Source organism: Meriones unguiculatus, chromosome 14 (genome assembly GCF_030254825.1).
Source record: "Meriones unguiculatus strain TT.TT164.6M chromosome 14, Bangor_MerUng_6.1, whole genome shotgun sequence".
Taxonomy (NCBI): Eukaryota; Metazoa; Chordata; class Mammalia; order Rodentia; family Muridae; genus Meriones; species Meriones unguiculatus.
In genome coordinates this window covers 20,564,806-20,589,484 of record NC_083361.1, presented here as the reverse complement: position 1 = coordinate 20,589,484, position 24,679 = coordinate 20,564,806, and the positions used below count along the sequence as shown (strand labels likewise).

The 24,679-nt window shown below is 43.2% G+C and overlaps 1 protein-coding gene and 1 long non-coding RNA gene across 2 annotated transcripts; one reads left to right on the top strand and one right to left on the bottom strand.

Moving 5' to 3' along the window:
* Window positions 1–975: 975 nt before the first annotated feature.
* Window positions 976–24,581, top strand: Acsm4 (acyl-CoA synthetase medium chain family member 4). The gene is made up of 14 exons (XM_021635682.2): window positions 976–1,121; window positions 4,538–4,782; window positions 5,534–5,744; window positions 9,059–9,266; window positions 13,430–13,573; window positions 14,800–14,956; window positions 17,154–17,233; window positions 19,278–19,401; window positions 20,271–20,351; window positions 20,510–20,611; window positions 21,041–21,168; window positions 21,256–21,355; window positions 22,757–22,876; window positions 24,118–24,581. Exons 2-14 carry the CDS (start codon window positions 4,582–4,584, stop codon window positions 24,202–24,204), a joined length of 1,743 nt encoding a protein of 580 aa, XP_021491357.1. The 5' UTR covers window positions 976–1,121; window positions 4,538–4,581; the 3' UTR covers window positions 24,205–24,581.
* LOC132647166 (uncharacterized) lies at window positions 13,060–14,335 on the bottom strand. Its single transcript, XR_009585462.1, has 2 exons — window positions 14,144–14,335; window positions 13,060–13,564 (listed from the first exon to the last, which is right to left on the bottom strand). It is a non-coding gene; the product is annotated as an uncharacterized LOC132647166 (long non-coding RNA).
* Window positions 24,582–24,679: the final 98 nt, after the last annotated feature.

The window sequence follows — 24,679 nt, the reverse complement described above, 5'->3', positions numbered from 1 at the left end:
TTCATATTTTGTTCCATGATCCCAGGACAACACATCAGCCCTGTGAAATATATTCTGTCTCTAAGGGAATGAGAAGAAAAGAATTTTTTAAAAATGATGGATTAATCTTTAAAATTAATGTGGATAGACTCTCCCCAGCAGTGGCTATATCAAGTCTTCTGTTCTGAATCAAAGTGGGCATTCAAGAATAAAAGTTAGCAGCATCATTGTAGAGAAGAAAGATTGCACTTTTTACATATGTAACTATTAACTATGTATTTCATGCCCACTAGAAATAATTTATAATTTTTATTCAAAAAGTTAGCAATTAGCCAGGCGTGGTGGCACATTCCTTAATCCAAGCACTTGGGAGACAGAGGCAGGTAGATCTCTCTGTGTTCAAGGCCACTCTGGTCTACAAAGAGAGTTCCAGGATAGCTAGGGCCACACACAGTGAAACCAAAAACCAAAAACATTAAAACATTTTTAAAAAAGAAAATAAAAAATTAGCAATTTGTACTTGTGATAGAAAATAAGCACCGTTCAGAAGATAGAAAGTCATGCATATACCAGTCAGTGACATTGTTTCAAGGTGATTTACAAGTGAGACAGTATCAGGACATTTAAGAGACAAGCACACAGCACAGACTCAGTAACAGCCAAGAGTTTGATACAGTTCCTATAACTTATCCATGGAGGGTTCTGATGAAATTCTTTGCTATATTAAACTGGCAGGTTTGCAGGTCAGGTCTAGCTAGCCCAGTCCTTAATCAGATCAAGGGGAGCTCTGGAATGGGCATTAAAGATCTTGATATCAGCTCTGGGAATGAGAATAATCCGCTAATGAGCAGGCTTAGTCTTTGTTTGGTGCTGAGCCAGGGGAGGAGGGTGCCCTGCATTTGCTTCCTCCCTCCTAGCAGTGCCTTATAGGTATCTGTCCCTTTAACCACAGGTTGTCCAGAGAAACAAAAACTCTCCTCCCAAGGGATTTTAATCCTCACAACTGTACACCAGAGGCTCAGGGCCACAGTGACATAGTCACCATCAAAAAGAGGCAGGAAGGAAGCAACTGTGTGGCAGTGGCAGAAACAACCTTTGGGAAGAAACAGAGACCTGTTCTGGATCAGCAGTACCATTTGCTGGTAAGGCAGATGCGTGGGACAAATGGAGGGGATGCTAATACAGCAGCAGTAAGGACGCAGGCTCCGTCACCATGATAGATCACTGCAGGCCCAACGCCAGACAACTGTCTTTGATGGTTCTACTTAGCAAAAGTTCTCAGCCATGCAGTAAGAACACAGAAGTACCTTCCTTTGCTTGGGCCACAGAAATGGCCAGTGAAGTTAGACTCATTGCTTGCTGGATGAATGGCCACTGGTAAATTATTCTCCTCTCAATGCCTTTATTCCTTTATATGCAAAACAATACATTCTGTACTTGTGAAATGAAATTCAGAATTCAGTGACATGTAACATAGAATGGGTTCACCCGAGTGGCCAACTGTTGCTCAATAATTTCTCCCACTACTAAGTTTTCTTCTTAAACTCTGGAAATCACGGCATGTTTACAAATTATTCAGTTCAACTCTCTCGCTCTCACAGAGATGTTTCTGGAGATATTTTAAAAAGCGTGTTTATATACCAATTTCTCCAAAGATGCTGCTTTAATTTAAAGCACTCAGCAGCTGTCAGATTTGACCCTGAAATAAAATTGACTTACCCCTGTAATCCCCAGATCAGGAAATGGCTATTTTCAAAGCAAAATGGCGACTCCTCAAAGTTCCCTGTTCTCTTTAAAGGCCCGACTGTACCAGAGTCAACCTCAAAATCAAATATAAACCAAACAGATGGGAACATAGAAATGTTATTGCCAAAGGTATCTCAAGTTCAGTGGTGAAACCCACTCAATCACATGAGCAACTGTGGTATTCACTCTGCTTTATTTGTGCTCAAAACACAGAAGACACGAAGATATAAAGAGTCAGCTCATATCTGTTTACAACAAGTTTTAGATTTGTTTGAATATTAATTAGATTATTAATTGGGATATGGAAAATTAGATAAATAAGAATATTCCATGAAAAAAATCATTATCTTTTAACTTGGAGGAAAGAATGAACATGAGAATGTTTCCTCTAAGATCAGTACTATCCGTAGACAGCAAGAATGCTCTGAGTGACCATGTCTTGAAAATCCTTCCAGCTCATTAGATAGAGACCAAGAAAAGGTGAAGTGAATGGATGTGAAGGTGAGGATGCTTCAAGTAACAGAGCTGGAGTCGGTCCCAGAGATGCAGGGTACAGCGTTAGAAGAGTCGGGGTTAGGTAGTGGCTAACCCCAATAGCTTTAGTCTTCATAGATTTTTTTTTCTTTTACTGAAGTCTTCTAGCCTAAATGGTGTTGAGGTTGAAAGTTTGTTTTGCTATGGTTTTGGTTTTGTTGAGACAGAGTCTCAAGTAGTTCTGGCTGGTTTCATACTCATGGAAATCCCCCTGCTTCCATCAATCGCTAGGATCAAGGCATGAGTCACCATGTCTGCATGATGTTTGATTGCTCTTATGCAGCACTTTTTGGGGTCTTAGCTATATACCAGGCCACAGGCAGGACCTCACAGGAGTCCTACAACCAGCCAGTAAAGATGGTATTATCACTGCTGTGTTGCACAGATGAGGGCAAGAAGTGAGTAGGTGAAATAACTGAGAAAAACCATCCAGAAGAAAAAATATGGCTGTGTGCATGCGTGCGTGCATGTATGTGTGTGTGTGTGTGTGTGTGTGTGATATGTGTACATGTGTGTTTGCTCATGCATGTGCATATGTGTGTGCGGTGAGCATGTATGTTGGGAGAGGAAAAAGCAGCTCAGTTTGGCAGAGTGCTAAGTCATGAGCATAGCCCACTCTGCTTTTCCTTTCCTTTCTACTTTACTCTGCCATCTCCATCACATTACTAGAAATTGTTCCCGGGGAAAGCATAGTCTCTCTTTTTTGTTGTTGTTTCTTCCCTTTTTAAATTATGTTGATAATCAGCAATACATGATAATTGTTACAGGTTAATGAGTTTCCTTATAATGTTCTCATGCATGATCCCTTTTCCCACGTTGATGTAAGGGAGTTTAATACCAACAGTACTAACAGACAAAGCTCTTCAAGACTGTGGTGAACTTCATTTTTGCACCAAGGAAGCCAGACATCATCTGAGCAGCAAAGGGGTGTGAAAACACCACAGGGAGGGAGCAGCACCCCCAGCCCTCTCCTCTGTTGTTTGCTGTCACCATGCTGCAGACCCATGTTCCCTTCGCACCTGCATGTTTTCCGCTCTGTCAACTAATTTTCTAGAACTAAGTGGAAGAAGGGTAGGATGCCCACCACCAACAGGAATTCCTGTTGAGAAGGAATTCCTGTTGACAAAGGACACTACCCATAAGGCAGAGGTCCCCCTATCATAGGAGCGCCTGGCTTTGCTTCTGCCAGACCATCTCAGGCAAGCTACTTCAGTCTGCATCAGCTTCTGAGTCTTCACCTGCAAAGTGGAAACAGCAGCAGCTACAGCCTTTCATGCTGTTATCGCAATAACAACAGACATGGAAAGCGCTGGCTTCTCTATGCAAAAGCTTCGTGAACAGGGGCTGCTTTTATTAGCTCTAACTCATGTGCGATGCTAAGAGTGGAATACACAGCTACGTAGCTTCTATCCACTGTAGCTAGGTTAGACAGCCAGGGTTCCTGTATAGAAAGGCACACCGCTGTCACCTGAATAATACAGGGTGCAGTTACAAAATGCCAAAGGAAGAAGTAACTACAGAATTAGAAAAAAAAATACAAATGTTAGAAAAGGTGGACAATTTTAGTGATATCACACCCTAGTTTGAAAGAAGTGGGAATAAAATCCAGGTAGCCTGTGTCATGGCACTACCCAAACTGCAGTAATTAACAACTGGACAGTCCTTTTCTAACAACTTATACATTTTACATGCATTGTCTTATTAAATATTTATAATAGGCAAAAGTGACAGATTATATTTCCCTCGTTATGCCAATGAGAACATTGAGAGATGGGAAGATGAATAATTTTCTCAAAGTCATATGGCCCTAAAGTAAGTAGTCCAGGACTTCAGTGAATTGTAATGGAGGGATATTAGGAAAAGGAGAACAGGCTGGCTGGAATCAAGGGAACTGGCAGGCTGTCCCTTCATGGTGGAAGTGGGTGTTCTCAGGGAACAAGCTGAGTTTACTGGAATTGGAAACCCAAGCAGAGGAGTTAGCAGATGGTATAAGAGTTTAAAGTGACGGAGGGAGACCTTGAAAGCAAATGCAGGCAGCAAATATTCCCTTTGTGGTTTCCTTGGGGAGGAGGAAGGGGCAGACGATGAGAGTCTGACAGTTTTACAGCTGTCTGGGTCTTTAGGGCTACGCTGGTCACAGGCAGAGTGAAGAAGCATGCAGTAGTGGGGACACCAATCAGTGGCTAGTGGTGACAGATCTATGTGAGGTGGAGCGTTCCTCAGGAAGCCACTTCCCAATCTCCAGCTGACACTCTCCGCTCATCTGTCTTCCCCACAGACATTTCCCGCTTTGTATCAGAAGACAAAAGTCCTCCAGGAATCATGAAGGCTTTCCTCCATTGCCAGAGATTTAGACTCATCTGGCTGGCCAAGCCAGCCAGCAGGCACTTCCACAGAGATCCCCAGCTCTGGGCACCTCTGACACTTGAGGACTTTGAAGCCATAAATCGCTGTGAGAAGCCATTACCCCAGAACTTTAACTTTGCTGCGGATGTACTAGACCAGTGGTCCCAAAAGGAGAAGGTATAGAGAGAGCTCCTGTTGCTCACTCATCTCTGTCTTCCATGTCCTCTCCCTGTGCTCTACCTGTAAAGTTCAAGACGATTCTTTATCTCAGTGAGGGCAGGAACCTGGATGGCCCCATGGGGACCAAGAGCCCATAAACAGATTTTGTTCCAGTCAGTTTCCATCTCTTGATTCTTCTTAGGAAACTAAAAAGTACAGGAAGACGAGATTAGATTAACTCAGCCTTGGTAAAATGCTCACCCCCTCTGGAAAACAGGCAAACCCTGAAGGGGTGTGTCTCCAAGACTATTCAGCTGCAGAGGAAAATTTCTTCCCAAGGGCGCGCTGTGGAAGCGGTGTAGAGAAGGGGTAATGGGAAATGTCCTATCTGCCTTCTGTGCTAGTCAGCTCTCCACTATTGCGACAAAATACCTAAGATACAAACGTAAAGGGAAGAGAGATTTACTTCGGTTTATGGGTGAAGAGATTTCAACATAAGCTCAGTTAGCCCTGTAGCAGCCCAGGGCATCACAGGGAAAAGTGCACGATGAGGAAGGCTTCTCACTCCAGGGCAGCTGAGGGGAGGAATGAATGAGAGGAAGGGCCTGGGGTCTGATTATTCTCTTCTTTAGGCTCTAGAGCCACGGGATAGAGACCACCTCTTTTCACTATGGGTCTTTAGGGACTATGTCTTTTAACATGTGGTCTTTGGGTGACACCTCCAAACCATAATATTTTATCTTCTCTTTCCCATGTGTCCCCTGGCCAGTCGGGAGAGAGGCCAGCCAACCCAGCCCTGTGGTGGGTGAATGGCAAAGGAGATGAGGTGAAATGGAGCTTCCAAGAACTGGGTTCCTTGTCAAGAAAGGCTGCCAACGTGCTCATCAAACCCTGTGGCCTGCAGAGAGGAGATCGGGTGGCTGTGATTCTGCCCCGCATCCCTGAATGGTGGCTCATCAATGTGGCTTGCATGAGAACAGGTCAGTAGCATAAACGCCACAAGTGTAAATCACGGAGAAACATAGAGACCAAAACCTGAGAATTTTCTGAAACGCCAGCTTTGGCTAAAGCTATCTTTACAGAGAGTAGAAAAAGAAAAAGTTAAAATTAAGAGCAATAGTGATGTAATACTAACAACAATCTTAAGAAATCATTGGCTTTATTGTGAAAAGCATTTCGTAAGAGAGGAAATCAAAGACACAGTGATGTTAAGACATTTGCCAAAAGTCAGACCACTTAAAAATTACAGAATTAAAGATCTACGGAGACAGCTCACTGTGCAAATGTGAGGATCTGTGTCCCGTGAGGATATGTGCAGGCTCATGCACATACACCCCCACACACAAACAAAAATGAAAAACTAAGTTACACACAAAGCTCTATAAGAGCAAACATCAGCATGAGAGCTTCCTCACAGCTCAGAGTGTGCTGTGCTTGCCCCACAACCCAGGGTTCTCTCTTCTGCGTGTCTATCTGAATTCTCTGTAACATGAAAATATAAAAGAAGAGCAAGTATTTGGGGTTGCAAAGACTCGAAAGAACATAAACACCTCTGGCCCAAGTAGGGAAATCCTCCAGTCAAAGGATAACTAGATCTAATTACACATCCTCCCCACATTAGTAATACAACGTACCCCAAGTAAAAGCTTGTCCTTTCAGACAGGGGTCTGTAAGCCATGGACTTCAGAATCCCTCTATTTGGGGGAGGAGAATTGTGATGGAATACAGCTGGTCTCTCTTGCTCTGCAGCAAACATGCTGACTGAGACCCAGAACAACCCTACAGTCCATCGAGGCTAACATACTCACCAGGTTCCTTACCAAAACAGTTCTCTGATTTATGGTCTAAAAAACAACAATAAATCTTCAGACGTCAGCTAAAATAAATAAGAATGCCAAAGGATAGACTATTATGAAGGATAGAAAGATATTTGTGCCATGTTATTAACAGGTATAGAAAAATGGAAACAACTTAAATAGAAATGATTATATAATTTACAACCTAGCGAAGATGTAAGCTTAGTTGAGGATGTTGATTGCTGATTGACTGTCTGGCTCTTGATGAGGTGGCACTTAAAAGAAAATTTATACTACTGATAATATAATAATTTTAATGTTATCAGCACAATTCATAGAAGATGCTCTTCCTGCCAATAAAATAGACCAAAGCAGAAATAGAAGTATTTTCATTCACAATATTAAAGAAGGAGACACAAATGGGAAATCAACCATTGCTGAAAGGAGATTAAGGGTGTTTTATCTGTCATAAAATATGCACTCAATATTACTTAATGTATTTATATAAATCATGAAATCCATAAATACAAACACAAGCTAGTGCTTAAAAGATATCTCATTAAATGAAGAAAAGCAGCTGCAAATCTATTTTCTCCCCAGAATGTCAAATCCTTTATGTTAATTTTTTAGATTACTTATACTCTCCAAATGGCAAACTACTTTGATTTTGCTGCAAGACATATGCAGTAAAGCCTAAGATACTTGCCACCCAGCAAATATTTGCTGCCCCCATCAAAAGAAATCCCCACCCTCCCTCCACTCCCAAGGAGGTAATCTATCCATTGAACACATTAGGGAATCCACCAAGGAAACAATACTTGTGAATCATTAAGAGCACATGGCTTGTAAGAGAAGTCACTTTATATTTTTATATTGATTGATCATCCTAAGATCCTCTAAGGTGTTTTCTTAACGGGGGGAAAAAAACAGCTAAATCAGTTAAAATATGCTCAGTAAAATACCAACCTTAGGATGGCAAGATGGCTCTTCAGGTAAAGGTGATTCGTATGCAAGCCCAGCCACCTGAATTTAGTCCCTGGGGCCTACCTGAAGGTGAGAGGAGACCATTGACATCACAAGAGCTGTCCCCTGTTCACAAGCACATCATGGCATGAGAGCCTACAGACACGTGTGCGCATACACTCATTCATGCACGCATGCACACGATATGATGATGACAATGATAAGCCCCGTCCTATTTAACTGGCTTCAGAATACTCAGCAAGGACTACAGATATACAGCACAGGCCTTGGGAATGCTGGCAATGTCTCTGGGGACTGGCTTTGCCACTTACTGACTTTGTGGCCCTTAGGGGAGCTATCGTCCACTGGCATGGGATATGTGCTCAGTGAAAGGCGGCGGCTGTCTGTAATGCTTTGTGTGCCACTGTCTTCCTGCGGAGTCACTTTAGAGAGTCCAGCCACCTGCTCACATCTTATCGTTTACATGTAATCCTTACGCCTTACAGCTAATCCTGCCCCGTGCGTTCTTCTCATAAGGAGCTTTGAGATCCTGTCTTTGGCTGGCGTTTGGGATGAAGTGGGATAAATGGATATATGAAGCATGCTATGGTTGTCGAGGCAAATCTTGGTGGTGCCAGACCATTGCCTAAGAGGTCTGCGGACTGGTTCTGCCACTCAGCGGCTATCCCCCAAAGACTGCATGTACTTCCCGTGGTTGCTTAGAACTGTAGTCTCAGGTTATTGAGGTGGCTTGGTGAGTAAAGGTGCTTCCTGCACAAACCCAGCTTCATGAGTTCGATCACCAGGACCCACAAAAAGGTACGGAAAAAGAACCACGTCCACAAATCTTTTTAAGTCTTTGAAGAGTAGTCTCTAAGCATCCAGAACCGTACAATCTAGCAAAAAATAAATACATAAATAATGGGCAGGCATTTTCCCATCTACATATAGTTTTTCACTCTATTCTTTTGAACTGGTGGAGTACGTATATTATAGAACACTTGCAAAAAGAAGACAGTACATGAATTTAGTGTCTCAGTAGCCTTTGAATTTCTATTATTTCTTCTCTCATGTCCAGTGGATTATCTTGCAAATCTTACCTTGGTTGAAAGGACTGAATGAGATAGTGTTCATGGAAAATATGTCATAAAGTATAATGTGAAGATCAAGTATTACATAGTCATTACATAATCACAGTTTAAACATGACTTTAAAATGGTTCCTAGTTCTAGCCTATCATTATGAATCAGATGCTGCCACTACCCCCATGTTAAAGATAAAGGAGGGAGAGCCAGAGAGACCAAAGTCACAAGGTTAGTAAGTTCCAAGGGCAGTACTAGACCCCCAGGCCTATCAGACTCCAAGGCCAGCACTCTAATGATCCCCCTGTGTCAGAGTTCCCGTGGAAGGTCTCAGGGAACCAAGGCAAGGGCGGCTGAGGGCTGAAATCTGAAGCTCTTCTCCACCCAGATACATGGCCCACATTTCCACACAGTATCCAGAGCTGTTAGCTAAGGAATAGCTTTCTGTTGCAGGGCTTGTCTTCATGCCAGGAACGATCCAACTGACTAGGAAAGACATCCTGTACCGACTGCAAGCATCCAAGGCCAAGTGCATTGTGGCCAGTGAGGAAGTGGCTCTTGCGGTGGACTCCATTGTGTCAGAGTGTCCCAACCTGAAGACTAAACTCCTGGTGTCTCCACACCGCTGGGATGGGTGGCTCAGCTTTCAGGAGTTACTTCAGTGAGTATTTGGGCGGGAGGCATTAGTGACAGCACAAATCACAGCTACAGCTCTGGATCTGTTTATCCAAAGACACAGCGGTAGCCAGAGTTGAACCAGGCTCCTTTCCCAAAAAGAATATTTTCAAGTGTATGGGGGTTTAATCTATATGTGTGTTTGTGCATAGCATGTATGCAGTGCCCATGGAGGCCAGAAGAGGGCATATTATCTTCTGGAACTGGAGTTACAGATAGTTGTGGGTGGCAGGAACTGAACCTGGGTCCTCTGCAAGAACAGTGCTCTTAAACACTGAGCCATCTCTCTTGCCCCCAAAAGAATAACTTAATGACATTATTTACATGCAGAAGGAAGACATATAGCTCTGCTCTGACTTTTCTGTTTTCTCTGTGGACTGTGATAAGTGTGCTCTAGAGACTGGCCTTTGCCCAGCTCCTGGGCCACAGCTATCACCGGTCTTCCTTTTATTCCTTAGACATGTTCTAACTCGGGGCCTTTGCTGTCTCTCCTGCCTGGAATGTTCTTTCCTATTCCTTTGCAAAGCTGTTCCTTCTTGTCAGGTTTCAGTTCAAATGTTTTATTGTAAGTGGTGCCTTTTTCCCCCTTCGCGTCACTGTTTCTTCACACCACTGGCTCCTCTGACTCATCAGACCAGTCTCTTATACTCAGCTTTTCTCCTCTGAGGTAGGGACTGGAAAGTTAGACTCAGAAGCCAAATCTGGGCCACCACTTGTAAACAAAGTTTTGTTGGCACACAGAGGTGCTCATTTGTTTGTATATTGTCTGTGGCTGCTTTCATATAATGATAGCAAAGTTGGGCAGTTGTAATAGAGGTCTTATTGCACACAGGGCCTAAAATATCTGCTATCTGACCCTTTGCAGAAAGCATTACAGTTCCTGTCCTAAATTATGCTCTCTAAGGAAGCCAAGGCTTTGCTTGTATGTTTGGTTAATGACTTTATCTTCAACACCTAACAACACATAGCTTGGTGCTGAAGAAATACTTAATAAGAAGATGAACAAACAAAACACTTTACTTCTATTATAATTAAACACCTAGTGATATTTGAGGATAAGATAAGCTAGAATATGAGAAAGCATTTCCTAAATTATTAAAAACAAGAAAATTGTTCATTTATAGCATAATCTTTAAGCAATTGATGTTTTATAAAAATAAAAAAAATCCAGTTTATATTTTTTGTAAGTTGTGAACCCAGGTAAGTTAAATGGCATTTCTGGAAGTCTACATTTTAATCTAGGGAATCAGGATAATGACAGTGTGGAGTTGCAGGAGAAATGAAAGGGAAAAGCAATATGTCATGCTCAGCATAATGGCTAGAACAAACAGCACAGCGATTGCAGTTGTATGTGAAGGCTAAGTCACACAGAGGATGAAGAAAGTAGGAGCTGGGGCTGGTTGGCTTTTTGTTGGGAGACTGGGCGATGAGGTACTGTCATCTTCAGGAAGATGGGCCTGGCAATGCAACTCGGCAGTACAGTGTTTGCCCAGAGTGGCAAGGCCTTGTTCTCCATTCCGAACACTACAAAAATGGAAATTAAAAGCAGGCATGGGGTGTATTCAGAAGGTCAAAGAAGAATTATGGAGATCCTAGAAGTCAGTTTAAGCTACATAGCAAAACACTACCTAAAAAAAAAGATAGAAAAGGAAGGAAGGAACGAACGAACGAACTAACAAACAAACGAATGAACCAGCGGAGACTGCTATAAGAGAATAAGTTTAGGTTTAGAGACTGAAGTCATGGCTCTGCTGTGAAGAGCTCACAACCATCTAAAGTTCAGTTCCAAAGGAGCCAGGGCCTACTTCTGGCCTTCACAGGTACTGCATGCATGTGGTGCACAGACATACATGAAGGCAAAGCACCTATACATGTTTAAAAAAAAATAGTAAGTTTACAGCCAGCCATATTAAAATCAGGTCTTAGAAAATCAAGTTGTCTAACAAGTGGAGAATATGTGAGTCTTGGGTATAAAGATGAAAATCTGGGAGTTTCCAGGAAAAAGTCAGCTCTGGAACTCCAGAACTCAGGGAGCCAAAAGGAGAGAAAAGCTAGAACTCACCCTTGAACACCTCCCTTCCTCCCAGAGATTCTAATGTCTCTTCTTCTCGTGAAAAGTAAACAATTGAATAAAAGTCTTGTATTAGCAGGTTCCCTTACTGAATGGAGAAATGCCTAAAGACAAGAGATGTCCTCTAACCTAAGATGTTAGGTAAAGTAACATAATCCCTCTCTCTGGACCCAAAATATCCAATTTCACCCAATATTTGTTCTGAAAAGAAATTCAATGACCTTTGTCTATTTTAAAGAAAGTTACCAAAACTTTCTTAATTTTTTTTTTAACTATTTCTGAGCATTAGGGATTGAGTGTGTCTGTTACACACTCAACAGTCTCTATTTCACCAATTCATTGCCATTCAGTCATCATCAAAATTAGCTGAGGGTTAAAAATATGATCCAGATGATAGAGTTTGTCTAACAGGGATGATGCCCTGGACTTCTCCAGTGCCCCATAACCTGGATGTGGTATACCTGTGTGTAATCTCAGCACTCAAGAAGTGGAGGCAAGAGGAAGTTTTGGTTTGGTTTGGTTTGGTTTTTTTTGAGACTAGGTTTCTCTGTGTAGCCCTGTCTTTCCTGTAACTCACCTTATAGACAAAGCTGGCCCTGAACTCACAGAGATCTGCCTACCTCTGCCTCTGAGTGCGGGGATGAAAGGCTCAAGCCACCACACCCAGCTAGAAGAAAGCTTAACATTGTCCTCAAGTGCACAGTTTTCAGCCACCCTGGGCTCTATGAGACAATGCCTCAAAATACAATAATAACATAAAATGAAATTTACTGAAGTAAAACCTTTAGCTTGGAATTTTTTCAGAAAGGGAAATTTTGGCATGGTGGTGCACGCCATTAATCCCAGAACTCAGGAGGCAAAGGCAAGCAGGTATCAACGAATTCAAAGCCAAACTGGTCTACATAGTGAATTCCAGTCCAGTTAGGGGCTACATAATGAGACCCTGTCTCAAGTGTGTGTGTGTGTGTGTGTGTGTGTGTGTGTGTGCCTCAAAAACTCTGAACTATTGTATCAGTTATCCATCACTGATAAACAGCTTATTTGCTTGTATGCTATGAGTTAGAAGGTCATACAGATTGAGCAGTGGCAGCTGGTCTCTGCTTCATATCAGCTTGATGGGGCCAGAATATCAGACACAGGTTCATTCATATGTAATTGGTGTTGACTTCCAGCAGAAGTGTCTCAGTTCCCCTCAGATGACCTACTTTATCAAGCAAAACAATATGAACATCTTCAACCTGGAGCTGAGTTCTCCCACCAATGTCATAAGCCTGGGTAGCTAGCTTGTTCTAGGAATCTGTCTCTACCTTCCAAGCAATGAAATCAACAGGCGGGCCACCACACACATATAAATACCCTGCCAGGTGTTTCCATGGGTGCTGGGATCTATACTCTGCTTCTCATGAGCCAGCCCTCCAGCCCTCATCGCTCTTTTTAAAATGAGCAAAGGTCTCCTGGTAGGAGTGTATATCTATTCACCATCATTCTCCCAGGCCTATTCCTAAACCAAAAACTGAAGAGGGAAGGAATGATCCGGACTGGTTAACTTAATTATAACTAACTTGGGCATTTTCCCCTGAAGCATGTGACTATCCAGTGCTTGATCAAAACCAGACTTTCATTGGTTCAGAAAAAGGAGGGAATGGCTATTCGGTCAGCTAGTCACTGTTTCTGTCAGAGATACTGAAAATACTGAACAACAACAACATTTTGTTTGATCTCAATATATTTGGCTTTTGAATCTAAAGGTCTTCTCCTAAGACCCAAATCTTGAAATGGTATCGACTTACAAAGATTCAAATTGTTCTTAAATTTTTTATAAATTACAAGAACACTTCTGTAATTCACATGGTGAGTTACCTTGGCTATCTCTTTGGCTCACAGAGAGATGAGCTTAAAAACAAGGACCTATGCTGTTGAACCTTTGCCCTGATCACTAGAGTCCTTCTAAGTTTCTATTCAGGGAAGCTCTGTGGCAGATTCAATCCATGACTCCCCTGTGATAAGAGGGGAGCGCAGAACAATGACACAGACTCAACTCATCTGTCTTCAGCGTTTATCTTGGGGTTCATCTGCAGATCAGCCTCTGAAGAGCATAGCTGCGTGGAGACAGGAAGTCAAGAGCCGATGGCCATTTACTTCACCAGTGGGACCACAGGCTCCCCCAAGATGGCTCAGCACTCACAGAGCAGCCTTGGCATTGGGTACACCCTCTGTGGAAGGTAGGAAAGAAAACTACCGTTTTGTTCTTATTTTGCTTACAGCCAGGCTCTGGACTGCAACTCACTGTGTGGCCTAGTTGGCCTCCAATTTACTGCAGTCCTCCTGCCTCACCAGCCTGCACCCAAAGAAAGGTTGGCATTGCAGGAGTGCACCACCACACCACTTCTTTGTTTTGTATGCCGTCTCCCCATGCCGCCAGAGCGGTTGTCACTGTTGATGGGACATCTCTCCTTGAATGGCTATTAAGACATCTCTAACATAGATCCATAAAAGTGTCCCTGCCCTGCCCTGCTCTATCGAAATGGTGCCATCTAGTTAATTGATGAAGCAAGAACTTAGGATTAGAGCTTGATTCATAGCACATCTTCCCCCCCCCCCCCCTTCTCATTGCCAGGTGAATTTTCTTACCTAGAAGGATCTTTTAAAGACAAAGTCTACCTAAAACTGTCACATCGCTCTGTTTGTAGTTTTCCTTAAAGTTAAGGCATTCAATGATTAATCTCAATCATCAATCATCAGATCTAGAATACCCAAGGGATTGTCTTCCGGGTATGCCTAGGAGTTCCTACCTTGAGTAAGCTCTCTGAGGTGGTAAACACTGCCCATCGTGGGTGGCACCATTCCCTGGGCTGGGATCCTAGACTGTATAAAAAATAGGAAGTGAGATGAGCACAGGCATTCATCGGGCTCTGCCTCCTGTCAACAAAGTGTTCTTAGCTCCTCAGGCTTCTGGGGCCAGCGCTTTCCCAGCATGGTGGACTCTACCCTGGACCTGCGAGCAAAATCAGGTCCTTTCTCCTTTTGTCAGTATTTTATCACAGCACTTTAAAAGTAAATATCTTATCTACTGTTCCTACAACGTGTACATACTTGGTTCGAATTGCTGTGTTTGTTGCTACTGTTTCCCTAAAATAAAAGCAGAGATCTGTCTTGTGTGCTTCCTGATAACGGTGCCTGCTACATAATATTTACTCACTAAATATTTGTCATGTCAATGGACAAACACAGAAAAATACACCAAACCCAGTCCCGCAGGTCTTATCTCTTCCAGATAAGATTCAGAAAAGTCCTTCTCAGGAGAAAGGGGAGTAGGATCCTGCACTTGATCTGAGGTTTCTTTCCACTGTAGCATAAGGCAAGGCTACTCCTCAAAAACACTAGTGTTCATTTTCCATTTTGTTTGTTTGTTTGTTTTTGCTCTGTTCTGTGGCTTTTCTGTATGTAGGTATTGGCTGGACTTGACCTCCTCAGATATCATGTGGAATATGTCAGACACTGGCTGGATCAAGGCTGCCATTGGAAGCGTGTTTTCTACGTGGCTTCGAGGTGCCTGTGTTTTTGTGCACCGGATGGCCCAGTTTGACACCGATGCCTTCCTAGATGTAAGTCTTGACCCCACAAAGCCATAAAGATTGCTCTGACTCCAGGGTTTCCCGAGGTTCTGGAAATCGGTTTGGGTTGTTTTACTTGTTTGTTTTTGTTTTTTGTTTGTTTGTGTGTGTGTGTGTGTGTGTGTGTGTGTGTGTGTGTGTGTGTGTGTGGTGGGGGGGTGTTCTTTTCTTTTCTTTCTTTTTTTTTTCTCTTCAGCAAAGTCTCAGGGAGTTGAGTCCTCAATGCTTGTGAATGGAGGGGAATCACCTACCACACTCTCAGTGGGAAATCCAGGCTGCAGCTGTAAATAACTCAAGGCTCACCGGTGATAAAACCTGGCTGCTTAGGAGCCTCATTCTAAATAACGGAAGACAAATAAATATTCTGTTTCTGATCTAGTGGAAAAAGGACAATAGCTCATCTCGGGAGGTCACCTTTTTCTTATGGCATCCCTTTTCATCCATCTATTTTGTCCCCTATCCTGTGCTCCTCACTGTAGCTCACAGACTCTGATATTCTAGCAAAGTAGGTACACATACCTTCCACCAGAGGTGGCTACATTAAAACATCTGGTAGAACAGCAACCTAATCTGTGGCCTAAAACACATTTCAAAAATAACTGGAGTTTTGGATATTGTCAACACACAGAAGTGATGATATTTGAAGATATGCACATGCTAATTGCCTTGATTTGATTATATGCAACATACATACATACATATTTTATTATACTGTATAGATCAGGGCTTCTTAAACATTGCCACTCTGACATTTTTTTTTCACCCAAGAGATATTTATACAACCCTACAGCTGTACAAATCCAACATTGTTGACAATAAATCATAAAGAATTTATTTTAAAATAATTCCTTGACATATATATATATATATACATATATATATATATATATATACATACTTGTGATTTCACAAGTAATTCAAAAGAAAGAAAACTTACATACTAATAAACTATTTCTAAGCTTTGGCCTGATGTAAACATGACTTTGTCCACAATGTTAGTACAGCAGCGTGTCTGTGTGTGAGGAAAAGCTGCAGTCAGTCTGACACTTTTTGCTAAACTGTTCTGACAGGGTAGCTTGAAGGCCTTAAGATAAGTACATGAGTCATAAGAAGGAGGCTCTCTGCATCAAGTTTACCAAGTGCCCTGAACAAAATAACCATTTACTCCACATTTCAAAACTTTCTTTTGCAAAATAAGAACATTTTTGTTTTACAAAGATAATGGTATTCATAAAACCCTCTATAGGACTTGTATTATTCTGAGACATACGCATTATACTTACTAAAAAGAATTGAAGCCTCTAAACCAGGTGCCTGTGGAGTCAGGCTACTGTGTGAGTTAAGAGTTATCGTTGACATCATCAACAGTCTGGCTGGCCTGCACACATGTGGACAATGTTGTCCAGAATGCTTATGTTTAATCATGGTTCTTCTGCCTGGGGGTAGGGAGGAGCTGTTTCCTAAAACCCACAAGGACAGGGAGGGCGGGAGATGAGGCACAAAGCTGGGAAGGCTGGCGAGCACATAGGGAGATCAGACAGTCCGGGAGCCATTTCTGGGTGTTAGTTCAAACAGCAGGGTCCTTCCGACATTTAATACCAGCTGTGAACACCCTGAATGTTGCAGTGGAGACTTTAAGAGCACGAAAATTCTCCAATAAAGCAGGAGAATTTCACTAGACTTGAAGGTTTGACCTAGGGAACTAGAGGTGTGAGCCTGGCAAATTTTAAGTCCTTTGAAGTGGCTGTTCTGCACTGACTCAGTCTTCTCTAAAGTGGGCTGTCCTTCACGGGCTGCTGCTGACCTACCACGGGGTCCTGGCAGGTTAGCTCATACATCCAGGCTCAGTGCAACACAGAACACGTGGGTGAATATAGGTCGGAGTTTACAAGAGTTCTCCGTACGCAGCTCTGAAGTCGAGTAAACCAGTTCATACTTCCGGTTGTTCTCCAACTTGGCAGTTCGCCTACTGAATTCGACAGTCTATGCCTTTTTCCTAGGACATGCACATTTCTCCTTCTATTAACTAGAAACCCCCAACATGTCACTAATGACAGCTGATAAATATTTACTTTCTTACTCCATGTGATCAGCAGGCAGTAATGAAAAGGAAAGGTGGCAGAGGCTATCTCTAGCCATGGCCTCTGGCTCACCACTCCTGACTTGTCTGTCTTTCTCTGTCATCCAGACGCTCACCACTTACCCCATCACAACCCTGTGCGGCGCTCCCACTGTGTACCGGATGCTCGTACAGAAGGACCTTAAGAGGTACTGGGCGGAACTCTCCATTTGAACACAAACAGAAGCTGTCATCCAGCATCACAGGGCTTCCCTCTTCATGCAGGGGGGCACAGGAATCCAAATCTCGTCGTATTGACATCCTGAGCCACATAGCATCGTGTTCTGGAGCTATTCTGTGCGCTGTACGATACTGAGCAGATGCCAATAGCATCATCCTCTCCTTTTCCTTCATGCTCAACAACCAAAATGCCCCAAGACATTACTTAATACCCTTTGAGGACAAAATCATATGTCAGCTTAAGATCCAGAAGAATGGCAGGAAAGATACTCAGTCACATGCTAGCCACATAAGCATGAGGACCTGAGTTTGATCCTCAGAACCGCCTGAACATGCAGGGGTGGTAGTGTGCACCTGTAGTCTAACACGGGAGAGACAAGCTCCTGGCAACCCAGAATAGCCTGCTTGAGGAGTTCAAGGCCAGGGAGAGACCCTATCTCAAAAAACAACGTGGTAGCACCTGTGGAATCATACCTGGGGTTGTCTTCTGATCTACATAAACATGCAGATATGGGCACCTGAATTCACACATACACTCACACCTACAGGACCAGGCATGCATAAGTGTGCACGCACACACACACACACACACACACACACAGCCTTTAGAATCAGCCCCTTTAAAGCAAGAAGGTGATGTTGAATCACACACACACACACACACACACACACACACACACACACATCTATTCACCCCATATAGGCAGTCAATTTCAGAGCAAAGTACAGACACCACCAAGTCCAACTTAGTAAACCAATAAGTTGTATTGGGATTACTTACTTATTACAACAGGTTATCTACAAGAGCAGAAATAACTCAAAAACAGTAGCACCACCAAAGCCTATTCCAGCACACTATAGAGCCTGCAGGCAGCTCAGCATGTTCAAGAGTGTCCTTTCCAGGTCCAGGCAGCTGGTCTGGTCTCAGGAGTCTTCTTTTCAACTTTTATTGCTTACTCTGACAGAGGAGGGACCTATTGAATCTGGTCAGTTTCAGGGACTTCCTCAATCTATCTTGAGTTGTTTACCTTCCCATCCTCCAGTTTTAAGAAACTCCCATGCAAGATGGAAAGTCTCAATCTTGGAAGAAACTGTGATACAGTACATGGAAAGAGAAAGAAGAGATGAATAATTTTAGTCCTGCAGGCTTGGCCATCTTCCTTTCCCTCTAAGGCCTGGATGCCCAGGAGAGGAAGTGCTGTGAGAGACAGAGTGACACAGATAGGCAGCCTCGCCTTTTCTTGTCAGCATCACCTCCTTGTAGCTATCAGTGTGAACTTCTTGCCTTACATTTTAAATGTAATCCAAAGCTTTATAGGGGTTGCTTGAAGACACAGGGTACATTTTGCCCACATTTTGCTTATTTGGAGCCTCACTCTGTAGAGTCAGACCACGCCAGGCTTTCTTGTCCGGATCCAACTAGCTACTAATCTGAAGTCCAACAGGCAGAGCTTTGTTACTTGCTTACTTGGCCTCACTAAGGCTCCATAAAATTCATCTCTGACATGGTGACAAGGATTCAGTGTGGATGACATGCTTGGGAAAATGGCCTGATCGGTCCATGGTGCAGTGTCCTACTTGATGCTCTATTACTGGCAAGGCTTTCACAATTTCTTTTAACCTCCCTAGACCTCAGTCTCCCCATCTGTATAATAGGGACTATGAAGAAAATCTAAGAGTGTTCCTAGAACTATTATTACACAGTCACTACCCAATCTGTACTGTATCATTTATCTCATAATTATAGTATTTTGTAAGGTTATTAGCATTTTTATCTACTCTTTCCCCCACAAAGTTCGCCACCTGCTAAAACCTAAGTTTCTTCAGGAACCTTCTTTTCATCACTCATGTGCCTCACACAACTAAAAGACGTGCAGCAATACAGGAGGTATTCAGAAAATACAAGGTTGTGGATGTTTCTGAGACCCCTAGCTCTCCCATTGCTTGAACATCTGAGCTTGCAATGAAATGTCCAACCCCACCCCCCATTACCATGAAAATCTGTCTCTCCAGATACAAATTCAAGAGGCTGCGGCAGTGCCTGACGGGAGGAGAGCCACTCAACCCAGAGGTGCTGGAACAGTGGAAGGCACAAACCGGGCTGGAACTGTACGAGGGCTACGGACAGACTGAAGTGGTATATTTGAAGGACAAAATTGGTTTAGAATTTTTTCCTCAGGGGCTGTGAGAGATTGGGTCCAAGACCCCAGATGATACCAAAATCCTCAAATACTCATGTGTCTTATATGAAATGGAACAGAATTTTCACAGAGCTTAAACACATCTTCCTTTCTATTTTAAATTGCTAGATTTAAAATACAGTACCAAATACAATGAGATAGCACTATTTACTATTTAAATAGCTGCTGTGCTGTGTTACTCAATAAGGATTGAGCACTGAGTCCTTGAGGTACCGCACTCATGCTTCTACATCTTTATGGAGTTTCTCAGATAACTTTTCCTTGCTGCAAATAGTTATAATTTGTGAAGTGCTCAGCTAGGTATGGCTAAAGGGGAACTGTGATTTGCCTTCCTGCCTCCTTCCAGAACAAGAGATGTCTCATGGCATTTAGGGGTTGATTGGGTTTGAACCTGAGTGGCTCATCTTTCCATCACACTGAGAAGGATTCCCACCCACCCCCACACACCCCACACACACATACCTCCAGGAGCCTCTATGAGAATTTGTTCCGATGTGCACACAGTAGAGCCTAGAAGGTATGGTTTTCAGCTGAGTGGTCCTCAGCCAGGTTTAGGGTATGCCTGTAATTCCAATACACAGGCAACGGAGGACCACACATTCAAGGCTAGTCTCCACCTCCCCAGCACTGGGCTTACAGACTCATAACTGCCACTTTTTATTCGTGTGCTGGGGATCAAAACTCAGGCCCTCACGCCTAAAGGCAAGCACTTTATTGACTTAGCCATGTCCCCAGGCCCCAGAACTGAACCTTAAGTTTCCATTGTCAGAGTTTATTCACTCATATAAATATGTCCTCTTCACAGGGAATAATTTGCGCCAATTGCAAAGGACAAGAAATTAAACCAGGCTCTATGGGAAAAGGAGTAGTGCCTTATGATGTCCAGGTAGGTTGAGAAAACATCTGATTGATTCAAGAAAGAATGCTTTAGCTTTCTTCCCTTTGAATTACTATTCATGACCTGTTTTCATTGTATATAAATATTTTTAATATTTAGTAATACATATATAAAGGTAAAGACCCAAATTGCTTCTTTGACTCCAGATTATAGATGAAAATGGAAATATCCTACCGACTGGCAAAGAAGGGGAAATCGCTCTTAGGCTGGAGTCCACTCGACCCTTCTGCTTCTTCTCCGAATACGTGGTAAGAAAAGGAAAAACATGCTAGCCGTGCCTGAATACAGAAATGGGTACAAATTTCACTTCCATTGTGTCTTGCTATGTCTTGGGCAAGTGTCAATTACAGGACTATTTCATCAGCTGTAAAATGAGGAGACTAACATCTATTCCATGAGAGTACTCCTCAGATCAGTTCTACAAGGAAGAAACCTCTCGAAGGGGCTGTCCCCAGAGAGGAAGGGTGGACCAGCTGAGGCGGAAGAGGGTACATACAAGCCCCCGAGTTCCCAGGAGAGATTTAGCGCTTAGATCTTTTGTGTTCTATTCAAGGAACCGCCCTATCTAAACCCCGACTTCTTTTAGAAGCATGATTTGTAAGCCACTCGGTGGGTGTCACAGCCCTGTCTGTTCTAACCAGACTTAACCACCACCAAATGCCATCTTTCATTGGTAGGACAATCCAGAAAAGACTAAAGCCACAATAAGAAAGAATTTTTACGTCACGGGAGACAGAGGAGTGATGGACAGTGACGGATATTTCTGGTTTGTTGGCAGAGCCGATGACGTCATTATATCCTCTGGGTTCGTACATTCGCTGTTCGTCGCGGCAGGTGGGGGAGGTCTCCTACTTGGAGAATGTTATGCTCAAAGGCTTCCTCTCCTCTGCAGGTACCGGATTGGGCCATTTGAGGTAGAGAGTGCGCTGATAGAGCACCCAGCAGTAATTGAGTCAGCTGTTGTCAGCAGTCCAGATCCGATCCGGGGAGAGGTACAGTAGATGTCAGAAGAGAAGCAGCAGTCCCGTTTTCAAGTTCTGTCCACGTATCTGTGGCAAAGGCCAGTTAGGGGGTACTCGCTTAATTCTCATCATAAGGTACATGCATGTGAGGTCATCTACCTTACAAATGAGTTCTATCCCAAAGAGATCTGGGCTTCTCTGGATGGCCCGTGACAGAAACTCCCCTCAACTCAGGGCTTCAAGCTTCATCCAAGCATCCCCGTGAAGTTATCAACGCTCAGTCTCCCTTGTCCGCCTGAGATGCATCATGCTAGTTCCTCCCATCGCATAGCAATCAGCTCAAGACACAAATTAGAATCACTCATCCCCACCCTGCCAGGAAGGAGTAAATTCTTTTTGCAACTGTTTTAAGTAAATCCCACCACATCTTTAGGCAGTGTGGTTCAGCAATCTGTGTAGGCCAACCGGCTAGACCCGATGGTACGTTGGTCGCGGCAGGGAAGTGCTGGGAGCCCTGTCAGGACGGAGGGGAACATTGCTTAGATAACTCATGAACTGCTCTTCCATGGTGAACAGACAGCGCATAAGCAAACGCGTCAGAGGTCAACTCCCATGCAACTGCTTCAGCTCAAAATGCATTTTTTTTTACACAAACAAGAACAGGGAATTGTACCCAAGGTTGCCCCCAAACCCCCATGGGTCTAATTAGGAGGCACATCTTCCTTTCCTCCTGGAAGTTTTTCTGAAGACTTATCAAGCAGAAAAACGTTCAGCCAGTGTGGCTGTCAGACCTCTCCCATACCTTCTTCTGTGCTTCCCTCTCACATACCAGTGGCCTTCCACAGGGCTCTCTGAACATCCTCTTCCCCTCCCCAACTCTTTGATCTATCCCTATCTCCAAAATATTCTTTTCCTGCCACAAGATCCTCATATTTTCAGTATAACTGATTCCAACCAAATTCCAGAAGCAAATGCCAATGAGGATCAATGTATGAATTAGCCTCAATAATTAATGGCTTAAAAGTGGTATTCAAAACAGACACAAAAGGACCTCTTACAGATAGAGGCTTCCTGATTCTGAGCTTTCTTTCAGATCTCCTTCAGACCATATCCTCTAGAATCTCCATTTGTCTTCAACATGCCTCTAACTATACAAGTATCACGGCATAAAAGAGCACCTTGAAATCAAGGACTGCCTTATACAGTCAGCTGAGCAGAAATGTTAAGTCTATGTGATATAGAAACAGAACTCAGCACTCCCCACACTCACACCCATTCCTCTGGAAAGAGATTCTCATGTATTTTATAGTTTGTACCCAAGCTTCATTCTCCTCTCTGGGTTTTGCACTGCTGCAAACAGTCAATGCCTGTGTGAAGCAATGGTTCCAAGCGCGTGATGTGTCTTACAAGCAAACGGCTTTTCTGCTGCAGGTGGTGAAAGCATTTGTTGTATTAGCTGCGCCCTTCAAGTCCTCCAACCGTGAGAAGTTAACTGCTGAACTTCAGGACCACGTGAAAAACTCAACAGCACCTTACAAGTACCCAAGAAAGGCAGGTGCCAGTTCACCTTTGGCTGTGCTGGATTTTGACAATACACTTGCTATGTATGCCAGAAGATACCCTTTGAGTTTGTTGATTCTGAAAGTTTTAAAGTGTTTTATATTTAGGATACTACAAAGGATCTTTTTAAAGTAGAACTTTAAAAAGTCAACACTGCCGGGGCTAGGAGTGTGACTGAGTACCTGCTGTGAAAGTGTGAGGACTGCAGTTCAGATTCCCAGAGCCCCTGTTATGTGTGGGTGGCTGCCGCCCACCTGCCTGTAACTCTCGCCTTGGAAGGCAGGGGTAGAAAAACACCAGGGACTGAGGCCTGGTCTCGGAGATCGGGGGAATCGTTAACTGAGGGTGATGATCCCTGACCCCAATTTCGGGCTCCATAGGCGGTTGTGCTCGCATGCATGTGTACACACACAGCTGTGCTCACACACGCCAAGAAAATGTGCAGAAACACATAAAGAAAAAAGTATATTGCGATACTAAAAACGTTTTCAGAACTAATAAGTGCCATTTTATATGGGGAAGGGGAATGGAAGTTAAGAATCACTAAGTCCCTAATTTAGAAGCAGCACCTGATCTAGAGTAAACGAGGCTATGATACCCCTGTAAGTCCCAATGTTCAAGTAGCTTCAAATAAGCCTCAGAAGCGCATACACACGCGCGCGCGCACACACACACACACACACACACACAGGAATCTTTCTGAACCTTTCTTCAAAGGATGAAGAACAAGCACATATAAAGAGTGGCTACAGTACCTTCCAGCACAGTACTACCGTCAGCTGCTATAGGTTAATTACAAGACCATCTCTTCAATTAGCATCATCTGGGCCAAAATGTAGTTCATGTCAGTGATCTGATCCAACCACTCTGACACTTTCTCCACTAAAACAACTCAATTGGTAACCTTGACTTTCAAAAGAGATGTGAAGGCATTTAAAGATACAGCACTATCTTGAGAGAAACAAATCAGACAGAAGTGTATGGCCAAGTCAAGGTGTTAAGGTGAAACCTCTACAGACTAAATTATCACTAAGAATTTCCTAAGATTTTTGGGTCCCAGCTCTCAAAGCCCACCGTTTTAAGGGCTTTTTCTCTCAATCAGGAATAGTAGAAGGCAGGTGAATCCTAGGTCTCTAATCCTAACCCTCAGCTGGAGTTTCTCCTATTGCACTGACAGCGGGGATGAGACAAATGGGATCCAGTGCCTCATGGTGTGTTTTTCTGTCAATCAGGTGGAATTTGTGCAAGAACTCCCGAAGACAATCACTGGGAAGATCAAACGCAACGTGTTAAGAGACCAGGAGTGGGGACGAGCGTAGCTGGAGAACGAAGAGCAGGGGTGCAGTTAGCTTTAGTATTTGCCTCCTGCTAATGCTGCGACTACACTCTGAAAACTTTTTGTTTTTCCTTGAAAATAGTTTTCGTTTTGTACTTAGGAAAACAAGAGAAAAAACAAAACAGCAAAACCTAAACATATTTGAGGAGACTGTTAGGATCAACAGAGAATGGTGGGAAGTGACAAGGGTTAAATGACACCAGAGAAGGTCAGCATGCCATAAACTGCTTTAGTCATCTTGTTCTGATTAATCCAAAAGATGAACTGTCCAAATAGAAATGTTAAGACGCCTGTGTAACTACTCTGTATGAAATCACCCCTCTCAAGCAGATTAAAATCTGTTTAAATCAGGAGTATAAAGGAGTGAAATTCAGTATGGGATTGGCACTTGTTTTGAAGAAAATCCTGCAAAACATTTTATTCTTATTTTTTCTGGGTGAGTATTCATTATTCATGAA

What these genes read in the sequence shown, in the direction of transcription:
- Acsm4 (XM_021635682.2), top strand. Translation starts at nt 4,582, where the DNA reads ATGAAGGCTTTCCTCCATTGCCAGAGATTTAGACTCATCTGGCTGGCC. An exon ending in ACACCGATGCCTTCCTAGAT is followed by an intron (nt 14,957 to 17,153) that starts GTAAGTCTTGAC and finishes TCTGTCATCCAG; the next exon opens with ACGCTCACCACTTACCCCAT. An exon ending in GACGTCATTATATCCTCTGG is followed by an intron (nt 21,169 to 21,255) that starts GTTCGTACATTC and finishes TCTCCTCTGCAG; the next exon opens with GTACCGGATTGGGCCATTTG.